At 48.1% G+C, this 12606-nt stretch overlaps 1 protein-coding gene across 1 annotated transcript in view; it reads left to right on the top strand.

The window, feature by feature from the left end:
• The first annotated feature begins 280 nt into the window (after positions 1 to 280).
• LOC142491267 (CD226 antigen-like) overlaps positions 281 to 12606 on the top strand; it is a 53707-nt gene continuing 41381 nt past the window's right edge. Inside the window, exon 1 of the mRNA XM_075593570.1 lies at positions 281 to 510. Within this exon, the coding sequence (XP_075449685.1) occupies positions 499 to 510 (12 nt within the window). The 5' untranslated portion in view covers positions 281 to 498. The remainder of the gene's footprint in view (positions 511 to 12606) is intronic.

Below are 12606 nucleotides of genomic sequence, written 5' to 3'. Positions count from 1 at the left end.
GTGCTCATGTCCGTTAATTGCATGCTATACTGTACATACGAGTTTGGGGATATAAAAGGGTTTCTGTGCAGTCTGGGTTTTTTTGTTTGTTTTTTTTTTTAATAAATCAGTACTCAGAAATAAAGCCTTGCATTTTATTTTCTTCTTACATAAATGATGTATTACATGCACTGAGCACATTACATGTGAGGGGGCATTTATTATATCTTGAGGTGGGGCTCACATACAGGGGTGTGTGGGTGTTGGAAGCAGCATGCTACATGCATAGTAATTGCAGAACACTGCACAGCAAGAAGGGAAGCACACGAGCTGTCTCCTGTCTTCCTTTCCTTTACATTCAAACTGTTACTACTACGCTACTCGCTTTTTCACCAACTTTTTGGTCAGGGATTTTTGTCCAGGGAATTTAATCTCTTCACCAGGAAATTCAGGGTTGGGAGCAGGAAATCCTACAGTATATTTGAAAGTGGAAGCACTGCTGCTGCAGCACAGATCACCATGAGATGGAAGGTAAGGCATTTGTTTTTCCCTTCACACAGGCTGCATTCGCTTAGATTTGTTTCCAGCTGCTTTGTAAGCTGCTCTGATTAGAGATGGACCTGTCCGCTCTCACTGATGCTCTGATTAGAGATGGACCTGTCCGCTCTCACTGATGCTCTGAGTAGAGATGGACCTGTCCGCTCTCACTGATGCTCTGATTAGAGATGGACCTGTCCGCTCTCACTGATGCTCTGATTAGAGATGGACCTGTCCGCTCTCACTGATGCTCTGATTAGAGATGGACCTGTCCGCTCTCGCTGATGCTCTGATTAGAGATGGACCTGTCCGCTCTCACTGATGCTCAGAGTAGAGATGGACCTGTCCGCTCTCGCTGATGCTCTGATTAGAGATGGACCTGCCCGCTCTCGCTGATGCTCTGATTAGAGATGGACCTGTCCTCTCTCACTGATGCTCTGATTAGAGATGGACCTGTCCGCTCTCACTGATGCTCTGATTAGAGATGGACCTGTCCGCTCTCACTGATGCTCTGATTAGAGATGGACCTGTCCGCTCTCACTGATGCTCTGCTTTGAGATGGACCTGTCCGCTCTCGCTGATGCTCTGATTAGAGATGGACCTGTCCGCTCTCACTGATGCTCTGATTAGAGATGGACCTGTCCGCTCTCACTGATGCTCTGATTAGAGATGGACCTGTCCGCTCTCACTGATGCTCTGATTAGAGATGGACCTGTCCGCTCTCACTGATGCTCTGATTAGAGATGGACCTGTCCGCTCTCACTGATGCTCTGATTAGAGATGGACCTGTCCGCTCTCACTGATGCTCTGATTAGAGATGGACCTGTCCGCTCTCACTGATGCTCAGATTTGAAGTCCGTCTCTGTGATTTTTAGCATAGTCGGCAATGACACTTTGGGAAGGAATCCCTGAATCTCCCTGATTTCTGTACTCTGTGCTTGATGTGGATACAAAATCAGTGATTTATAACATGTGCTATGCTTTTGTTTCTTGATTATTTTTTTTCCTGTTCTCTAGTTCAAATTGTTTCAACAGCTAATATTACATTTATGTGAAATAATGACGATTTGTTTTTTTACTAAGGTTTTGCACATGCAGTGGCAAGTTATTGATGTATTATATTAGTTGAAGGCAAAATCAAATAGATACCCAACCACAAGATTTCTGTGTGAACAGATATTAACAGTGTTATGTAGGATCCATACAATTTTATTTAATCATAATTGATTTTCTATACCACTCTTCCTCCTTATACACTATAACAGGGGTGTGCAAACTTTTTTGTCTGCGTCCCCTGCCTGCTCTTCCCCCCCCCCCCCACCCCCTTGCCCCTTACCTTTTCTCCAAGGCATTGCCCGAAACCGCCAGAGACAAGGTAAGGGACTTAGAGGCCTGAAGTGCTTTGCCGGTATTTAATTTAAATGTTGTTGGGAAGAGTGAGGGCCTCTGTAAGCGCAATGCCCCCTCCAAGAAAATATATGGGGGCGCATCCCCAGTTTGCACACCCCTGCACTATAAGATAATGTACAGAGCTTTCAGAAAGTCATAGGTTTCTTCTTAAAGTCTCACCTTGTAAGCAGAAATCTATAAGAAAGCTCGGCACACTATAATATAATCTATAAAAAACTCTAATGTTGCTCTGACTTAAGGTGCCACAACCTACAACCACCTGTATTTCTCCAAGACCAACACGGTGATTAGAACTACATTTGTAACATAAACTGAAAGTTACTTGGGTTTTTGGTAGCAAACCCGATACCGTTTTTCAAACTTCCGTTGATGCTTTCGTTTTGCACAATTATTTGTAATAAAATGTGTCTATAATGAGTGGGCATGAGTTACCCATAAAACTGTATGGCAAACACAGTGCTTATTTTTTTGAGACACCTGATAACATACAGTATATTTTCAGAATTTTCCCTTATGAGATATCATTGGATGATATGACACTGGGGTTTTTTGTTTGTCTTCCTCTGGATCAATAAGTAAGTATAGATATAGGATAAAGTATCTGTTGTCTAAATTTAGCATAGGGTGAACTTGATGGACGTACGTCTTTTTTCAACCTCATCTACTTTGTAACTCTGTAAGAATGGAAACTGATGATCTGTATTTGTAGTGTCTGGGAGTAACAGTTCCGGTCCAGTCTGCCCGGCTGCAGCAGGCTGATTAATAAATCACACCTGTCTTAGGCCCGTTCTATACTGCATGCGGCCGTGCGCGCGCGCGTGACTGTGCGAATGCGCGTGCACGTGCCACACGCTTTCCCCTGTTATAGAGCCGGGAGCTGCAGGTACTGTGTATGTGTGTGTATGTGTGAGTATATGTGTGAGTATATGTGTGTGCATGGGTTGTGTGAGTGAAAGGAAGTCCTAAATAAAATTTTGTAAAGAAAAAAAAAAGTTGAATATTTATTTATTTTATTTGTGCACTTATTGACACACACATCCATACAAACACACATCCACACATACATGCATACATACATACACACATACACACACACACATACGAGCGCCGGTAGCGGTGCAAAATCATCTTTTCCCCGTCTTCGCCGCTGTCTGTCGGCTGCCCGCTGTCTGCTGTGCGCGGCCCTTTATAGAAGGGCTGGCTGACCTCAGCCATCTATAACTGCAGTGCGCGCGCACTGCGTAGCACGTCCCGGCACTATAGAACGGCCCTTATATCAAACACTTCCCAGCCTCCCTCGCTAGCTGGCAGAATCAGAAGCTTCTCCCCCTGCCATGCTTTTCAGGAGGAGCCACCTGGATAACTAATCCAGTGCACCTGGAACAGAGAGATTGTAGCTCTGCAGATTCAGGTACACTAGAAACCCAGAACTGTTTCTCTCCTCTGCCTCTCCTTCATCTCTCCCTCCTACACTTAGGCCGCGATTTATAGTAGCGGTGTGCGCGACCGAGCGTGTGACATCACGCGCGCCTGTAGCTTGCGCGAAACATGCACTGAGGCGAAGGCGATCAGGAGGTGTGGCGGACACGTCACCAGGCTGGTTCGCCCTCTTGGGCTGAACCATCGCGTGACGTGGCCGTGACGCATCCATCGAGCAGAAAAAACACATTTGTTTGTATTTTCAAACATCGCCCGCGTGGTCGCTCGCAGCGCTCGTGCGCACTATGGGCTGCAGGCGCAGTATATTGAACTAGGTGGGTTTTCTACCTTTTAAAGCATCAATTTGCTTAAATGTAAGGTATATGCATATTACTTTTGACTGCACCTGGAGTTGCCATATGTCCTGTATATAGAGGATTGTCCCTTATTTCATTTACTTTTCCCGTTGACCCGGTAAGGTCTGTCGGAAGCATTAGTCACCCGTATTTTAGCGCCTTGGCATGAAATGCCTGAACTTAACATTACGATAATGAAATCGATCATAAAACCGTAATAGATTTCTACCGGTGTCTAATAGTAACCTTTTCTGATAGATACAATTATTAAATTATTAAAACAATAAAGTTCGGTCATCTCATAATACCACGACACCTACCTCTATGGGTGTCACTCAGTGTGCGTCTTCCCCCGCGCAGTCCCCCGATACAGTCCTGCAGGATCCCCATGGGATGGAGGCGCTGCACAGTAGAACCAAGAGAAAACCTGCCCTGCTGCTGTTCCCAAACTCCAACCGCAGAGCAACTCAGAGCTCCTGAACCAGCAGGTGAGCTACAGCACCGGGGGAAATCACCCATGCAGTGGCCAGATCTTCCGTGGCAGGGGGGAGAACACGTGCTACACATATAAAAAATTATCTTATTTACCATGTATTTCAGGTGTGTTCACAGGTATCTTGTGTCCACATAAAATATAAATGACTCGGGAAATATATTGGTCACTGGGTAATCATTCGGTCCATTGCGAACGTTTTTCAAATCTAACTTTTTTTTAAAGTTTGAAAAGAATCAATGGCAAACAGAATTGGAGGAAGTTAGCATGTCTCTAGATAGAAGAATTGACAGATAAAGCACAAACAGCAGAGCTACAAGCAGCTCTATAAACTATTGGCTCCCAGACAGTCAGTTCTCTCTCTCTTACCTGCAACAGCGAGAGGGCAGTAGCAGGGGTGATCGCATTACCGGGGGCTCCCGGCCACATCAGCTACAGGGCGCCGCCACCTTGTGAGCATTCACGCATGCACGGAAGCTCACGCACGCGCAGTATAGCCCCAGAAGCGACACGGCGGCGATCTTGCGTTTGGTGTTAGGCTCGCGCATGCGCAGATGCGATGCGGCAGCCATTACAGGGAGTGAGAAGAGGTGCTCCCTAGTCGGGGATATCCCCCAGTTTGCACATGCGCAGTTAGCAGCGGCAGCGGCCATTACACAGTGCGCGCGCGGTCCCAATGTTAAAGAGGGCCATAAAAGACTACAATCCCCAACAGCCTCTGGGGACTGCACTTTCACCTAGGTCACAGGCAGCCAGACAGCCAATGGTGCTTGCAGCTTCTCCTGCTGGAGAAGGTTACATTGTTGTGTACAGAGTCAGGAAGCAGAGTGTGAAGCACATGAGGCAGTGAGGCTGAGGAGAGAGTGGGGGAAGGAAGGGGGGCAGAACTGCGAGCTTCTGCCATAGGCCAGAAATCCCCCGGGCTAGAGTTGAGGCCCTGACTCCCCACTAGTGAGGGTGGGTGTTCATAGGGACAGGCCCTTAGGTAAGGACCCTGTGCCCTTTCAGCTGTGTGCTAGGCAGGGACTTAGGGAAAGGCCCTGCTGCATGTTCCTTAGTGCAGGGACAGAGTGAGACCCTGCTGCAGTTGTGTAGTGCAGGGACCCAGTGATAGTGTTGCTGCAGGTTCCTGTATGCTGTGTTGCTGATCCTGAGACTGTCCTTACTGTGGGATGTCCGGCTGGACCCCATCCCACACGGAGGTACAGATCAGCGCTGGACCAAGCGGCGCCGGTAGATCCTTTCCGAAGACACCCAGGTGCAGGCACACCTGGGCAGCTATTTACAACCTTCCACACATGCACCAACTTTAACTTGCTCCTCACATGTGACAGGCCTGTTCACACACTTGGGTGGGCTTGGACTCTTTGGACACGGGGTTGGGAAGGGGGTATAAGGGTATAGCCCAGTTAGGGGCTAAGAAGGTTATAGCCCAGTTAAGGGGCAAGGTTATAGCTGACAGCTAGTGGCAGAGGGTGGCATATATTGTTGTGTATGCTGATATTGTTGCACTGTTATATATGATACTATTGTGTTGTGTTGCTCGTCCAGTAAACCTTTTAGCCATAACCCTGGTGTATGTGGTTTTTGGGTGGGTTCCTATGCTAGGGCCATTCTAAATTCCTATAGAATCCTACATAGGTGGAGGCTCTGACCGACGAGAGAACGTTCCAGAGAAGCACCCCAGGTTCCCATCAGCGGAGGCTCAGGCCTCCTGTGAACCTGCAGGTATACGCACCACACCTGGTAACATATAGGTTCCCCCTCACATCCACTCTATATGCGGTTGGGGTAGGGGGAATACCCGTTACATTTGCTCTCATCGGTCAGCAGGTACGAAACGCGTAGGAGGGTACTTACCTCCGGTTTTTAACATGGACCAATAAAGATTAATTTTTACTAGCATTTTTCGTTTGGGACCCACTCTATTTCTGGCTGTGCGTTGGAGTGTTTTTCCTCTGGATCTATTAGAGTCTGCAAACCTGGGTCCGAAAGAACAATGAACCCTGTCCATGATGAGCGAGCGCTCCTCCGTGGTAAGCATCAGGATTTGGAATAGTTTCTTTAAATAGATCTGTAGGGCATCCGGAGGAACAGATGGGTATATTCATGATGCAGAGGCTTTGGAGCCTGGACCTGTTTTCAAGGTCTTTCATGGTGTCTTTTAAAGTTGTCACCTTGTTTTGTAGCTGCAAGACTTCATCGGCTGTATCGGAGGGATTCACCTAGTTTCTGTGGTAGGGCTGTGGTTCAAGCATTTAGGGAGGAAATATCCATCCTGAGAACGCAATGTCCTTTTCTAAAACTGCCTCAAACGAGCCTTTGGTGTCTTTAGAGAATGCTGCCCTATCTTTCCTTGTGACATCTCTCATCTCCACATTTCTCTGCTCTGATTCTGAGGCCGCATGAGAGTCTCTAGAGTGAGCCATCATCTTTGGATTCCATGTTATTCGTGGGGCCTCTGGTAAAGAACCTGGAAACTTCCTGAGCAGGGTTATTTTTGCCTCTGGAGGGCATAACAGATGGTGCACCGGTGTTTTAGGGTTATGAATTAGAGATTCAGGGGAATTCTTATTTTGAAATTCGGGCTATAATAGCTGGATATATAGGGAGGATCCTGTGAGCTGTTAGCCAAAGTCTCACTAGTGCCCCCCATTCTGTTGTATTTCAATGTTTCTTAGGCCTCGGGCATGGTCACATGGTCAGCGCGCCGTGCTGAGGCGCGCTTGTACTTACCTGTGAGCCCCTACAGCCAGCAATGAGAGCGGCTTTAGTAGGGGCTCGCTTGCAGAAGCGTAGGTCTTAGCAGAATTTTAAATTTCAGCGCTCGCCGGAGCACAGGGCCGGTCACGTGAGCGGTTCACCGAATGAGGGCGAACCAGCTCCGTGACGTCACTGGCCCGCCCGCCGACACGCCACCGACACGCCCCCGGACGGCACGCTGTCTAAGGCCAGGGAAAGCACCCGCTTTCCCTGAGCCTCAGCGTGCCTCCGCACGCCAGCAGGAACCCTGGCCGAGGCCTTATATTAATGTATCCACTTATGAGGAGCAATTTGCTATCTATGGTACAGTATGCTGATGTTAACCCTATAGTACAAGCCTTGCAGACTTTTCCGTTTTGTGTTTTCGGCCCCTCAATCCCCACTAGGATTCACGGCTCCACTTACATCAACAGGGGGACGTCACTAGGTATTTATTGATTATTTTCTCCACGTTTTTTAACCACCGGATAGGGTGGGAGTGGGGTATTTCTATGTTCACTATTTAACTGGTTTGTGCTCTTGAGAAAGGTTTCATGGAGAGACAAAATGTTGAGTATTAAACTCAGTTTTTGGAGTGTTGGAGTGCCAGTTCTTCCATTCTCTGATATACAGTATATACTTCATTGCAAAACCCTAATTAAACATTTTGTAGAAAGAAGTGATAAAAAAAATGTATCAATGGATTATTATTCAGTCTCGTTAAATATGCCTATGGCTATTCATTTTATCTGAGCTGCTTTGCAATTGCAGTATTATTGCAGGTCAGCTCACGCAGCATTTAAACAATATCAATCAGCCATTGTCAGCAGTTGTTGGCTACAAATTCTGAGCTCAGCACAAAAATGTACGAACAGGAAAAAACATTTGCTCTTTGTTAAATCTCCAACAAACATAATTTAGCTAACCCCCACTCATATTGTTGACACACTCAGGCATAGATCCACAGATGGTGCAAAGCTTTAGCACTCATTTACTCCCATTAATATATATACTGCTATATATACTATATATATGTAGCCAGGTCCCCCTTGTTGTGGCTGACCCCCTCCTCCCTTCTGGCCCAGACGCTGTGTGCGAGGGAGTGAGGGGGGGCCGGCGCGCGAGCCGCGCATACCTGGTAGTTAGGGACGCGATCGGGCCGGTTGCCGGGGACGCGATCGGGCCGTTGCTAAGACCGCGGTCACGTCGCGAGGGTCCCGGCGGCTCGGGAAGCAGGGCGCCGCCATGCATAGGTCTGTTGCGCATGCGCAGTAGCCCAAGACAGCGCAAGAGGCCCCAGATAGCTCGCGCATGCGCGAGACAGGACTGCCAGCCCCCAGGGTGCATAGGGGCAGAGCCACATGACTCCAGGGAGCCAATAGGGCTGAAGGATTGCCTTGCAAGAGGAAAGATACATTTCGCGGGGTTTTGCAGCTACGCAGGCAGTCAGGATCCGGACCAGCTAGGGGAAAGAGGTGAATGCAGGGGTCAGTGACCCTCTGCATTAGGCCAGCAGCCCCCAAGGTCCCAGTTAGGTCCTGAGCCACTGTGTAGTTTGTGGAGCTGTAGGGACAGGCCCTAGATAGGGACACTGCCCCATTAGTTGGTTGAACAGTCAGGGACACAGTGCTGAGCGTGCGGCCCTGCGAGGTGGGTTCTGGGCTCAGAACGCCACCAAAGACCCTAAGACTAAGGTGATATTATCCGCGCTGGAATTCACCCAACGCGGTGTGGAGGACAACGTCGGATCGGGCGAATCCCCATTGATATAGCGGCACCCGTGGCTGGAGCCCGGGCAGGTAACCCACAACTCACGTGCACCAACCAGGCCTATCACCAGACATAGTGGCTGCGCAGTCACACATACACATGCACATTGGTATATGACCTCGGAGCGCGAGACATTGGGTGGGGGTTACTGGACACAGGGTGGGATCACTGTTGGAAGGTTAGTGTCCGCCGTGACGCCTAGAGGTGGTAGCATCCGCCGTGGCACATAGAGGTTAGCGTCTGCCGTGGCGCATAGAGGTTAGCGTCCGCGTGGCGCATAGAGGTTAGCGTCCTGCGTGACGCCATATGTGGCTCCTCTAGAGAGGAGAAATGGTTATGTATGATGCTGTGATCAAATACGTATATGCTATGCAGTAAAGCCAGTTCTGTTTTACACCTGTTCGCTTTGTGTGATTGTTTCCTGTGAGGGCTCCTTCCCACACCGTTGGGATCCCTCCCAGGTGGAGGCGTTGCACCACGAGATGTATAGTATGTATGTACCCCAGGTTCCCCAAGCGGAGGCTTAGGCTCCTGAGAGCCACACAGGTTGCACAGCAGGTAGTAGCGTTTGTATTCACAGGGAAGACCCGTTACATACATATATATATATATACTGCTGCAGCACATCTGAGTCTAACATTTGCCCGTAATTGACCGGGGCTTTTTTCGGCTGGCGCCCGGCTGGCGCCAAACTTGGCCGCGCGCCAGCCGCATCTTCCCCTCCCCGCGTGCAAAATTAGAATGCTGTTCCCCTCCCCTTCCAACCCACTGGCTGCTCCCCCTGGCTGCGCCTCTGCTTTGCGCAGCTTCCCCCTTCCCCCTGCTTCCTCTGCAGCCTTCTGGGATGCCGGAGAACCCTGGCACGTGTGACCGGCTCCACCGTGACGCGCGGCACGCGCCAGGGAAAAACCACAACAAGCCGCCGTCTGCCTGCGCATTTCCCCCACATCGCGGTGGCGACCGCTGTAGACTCAGCTCGGCCGCTACTGTGTATATATATATATATATATATATATATATATATATATATATATAAAACAAAATATTTATATACACCCCAGAACCTTTATTAAACATGATTGAAAGCAATGAGGAAGGATCTTGAAAAAGTAGTAGAGTTGACAATTACAGTTCTGTAAAAAAAACAAAATGCAAAACCATGCAAAAAAAATGAGCACATGAAGGCTGCTGAAGATTTGGGGCATGTAGACTTTTAGACTTGTATTTATTTTGAACAACAACAAAAGATACATTGAGTTGTGCAGATCATTTTGTATTATATAAAATATATTATTGAAAGTGCCATGCGAAAAGCCTTCTTCAGAGAAAAAGGAACAGGATAAGGGTCTCGCTGGAAATCTGAATGGTGTCAAAAAAAAAAGTGGTAGACCAAATACTGTAAAATAATTCAAACAATGCTTGGTAAAGTGATCCGCAACATATTAGGGCTAATTATGAATGGGTGCTATTCTATAAGACTTTATATCACTGAAGACACCATTCATTTCAATGAGCCATGAAGTGTCAGCAGTGTGGCCTGTCCCATGGAGGGGAACCACTTAATAAACATGGCCCTAAAGCTGTCTGCTTTATTGGAGCAAGATGAGAAACTAGAGTAGGTGACCCATGCGACCCCCGTGTGTGACCTTTTAATCTCTTAATCGCAGTCTTGGCACTGTATATACTGGAGACACATTCATCATATTTAGAAATACAGACTTTTTGAAAAATCTCTCCTTCCTCAATTTTATGATCATATGACCTGCTTATTTACTACGGCAAAAAAATATGTTTTTTTAAACGGAAACAGAATCTCACGCTGAGTAATGAACTTTGAAGCCACGCTGTCTAATCTGCATAAAGATCAGAAATGTTTAATTTGCACACACATGTGAAACATGACAATTTTGACATTATTTAGCCATACATTTCAATGTCTTGCCAAAACATAATTAGTATGATTAGCAAAAATCCATCACTCTCAAGGAGAAGGAGATGCATAACATTTGTTCCTTAATGCATTCACTTACAAAGGAGGACAGGAAAAAAGTTCCTGTCCTGATTTTTAAAATGGCACACAGTAATACACTTTAATAAAAATATATGTTCCACTTGTCTTACAGTTATATTTTTAATATGTGTGTGCTTGTGGGCTTACCCTGAGGCTGCACACCAAAAATCAGGGTGCTGGCTCACTCCGTTCCTGAGTTAGCAGTCTTAATGGAATGGCTCCTGTTATTCAGCACTGCAGGTAGAGACTAGCCTGCAAAAAGGGGAAAACAATGCATAGACGGGAAATACTACATGTGTGGTGCACATAAATTTAACCCCTTCAGTCCCAACGCGAATTAGGATTAATCAGCTGAGCGTACTGTCTTTATTAATGCGCTGATTAATCCTATTTTTGCCACAGTCAGGCAGGGCAAAAGACTCTTAAATGGAATGAGCCCCTACGTGTCTCGTAGTGCAAGGAGCTGGAGGAACTATTTCTGAGATGCTAAAGCCTGTCCTGTTCACAAGTAGTGTGCCTCTTCATGAATGCATGCATATGCAGGTGTTCTAGTTAATAAATTCAGTTGAATAGTTCCTGGCGCCTTTTAACAATTATTCCTTCTCCTCAAACAAAGCCAGCACAGATCCAGCTGCCCTGAGAGGATCCTAAAACCTGTTCTGTTGACAACACCAGGTTAGCCGCTGAGCACTGACATCACTTTATTCAGGTCTCAACCTGTTTAAAGCCACAGAGACTGTATAATATCACTCCCTTTTCACTGTACAGTCTATCCCTCATGCTGGGGGGGTGGGGTGGGTGGGGGGGATAGGGGTGTTACACTAAGAATTAAATATGCATGATAATTGTGTGTTAATCAATTCATTTGCATAGGGCATTTTCGCCCTTGTTGGGAAGCATGTTTGGCTGGGAGCGATAGCGGTAGGGAGTATGTTTGGCTGGGAGGGAGAGCGGTAGGGAGCATGTTTGGCTGGGGGGGAGAGTGGTAGGGAGTATGTTTGGCTGGGAGGGAGATTGGTATGGAGTATGTTTGTCTGGGAGGGAGAGCGGTAGGGAGCATATTTGGCTGGGAGGGAGAGCGGTAGGGAGTATGTTTGGCTGGGGCTTAAAGTGGTAGGGAATATGTTTGGCTGGGAGGGAGAGCGGTAGGGAAAATGTTTGGATGGGAGGAAGAGCGGTACAGATCATGTTTGGCTGGGAGGGAGAGCGGTAGGGAGCATGTTTGGCTGGGTGAGAGAGCGGTAGGGAGCATGTTGGACTGGGAGGGAGAGCGTTAGGGAGCATGTTTGGCTCGGAGGGAGAGTGGTAGGGAGCATGTTTGGCAGGGAGGGGGAACAGGAGGGAGCATGTTGGGCTTGGAGGGAGAGCGGTAGGGAGTATGTTTGGATGGGAGGGGGAGTGGTCGGGAGCATGTTTGGTTGGGAGGCAGAGCGCTAGGGAGCATGTTTGGCTGGGAGGAAGAGCGGTAGGGAGAATGTTTGGATGGGAGGGGGAGTGGTCGGGAGCATGTTTGGCTGGGAGGCAGAGCGCTAGGGAGCATGTTTGGCTGGGAGGGAGAGCGGTAGGGAACATGTTTGGCTGGGAGGGAGAGCGTTAGGGAGCATGTATTGCTGGGAGGGAGAGCAGTAGGGAGAATGTTTGGCTGGAAGGGAGAGCGGTAGGGAGTATGTTTGGCTGGGAGGGAGAGTGTTCGGGAGTATGTTTGGATGGGAGGGAGAGCGGTAGGGAGTATGTTTGGCTGGGAGGGAGAGCGGTAGGGAGCATGTTTGGCTGGGAGGGAGAGCAGTAGGGAGTATGTTTGGCTAGGAGGGAAAGCGGTAGGGAGCATGTTTGGCTGGGAGCGAAAGCGGTAGGGAGTATGTTTGGCTGGGAGGGAGAGCGGTAGGGAG

Source organism: Ascaphus truei, chromosome 3 (genome assembly GCF_040206685.1).
Source record: "Ascaphus truei isolate aAscTru1 chromosome 3, aAscTru1.hap1, whole genome shotgun sequence".
NCBI classification, from domain to species: Eukaryota; Metazoa; Chordata; class Amphibia; order Anura; family Ascaphidae; genus Ascaphus; species Ascaphus truei.
This window is presented reverse-complemented; position numbering and strand designations above follow the sequence as displayed.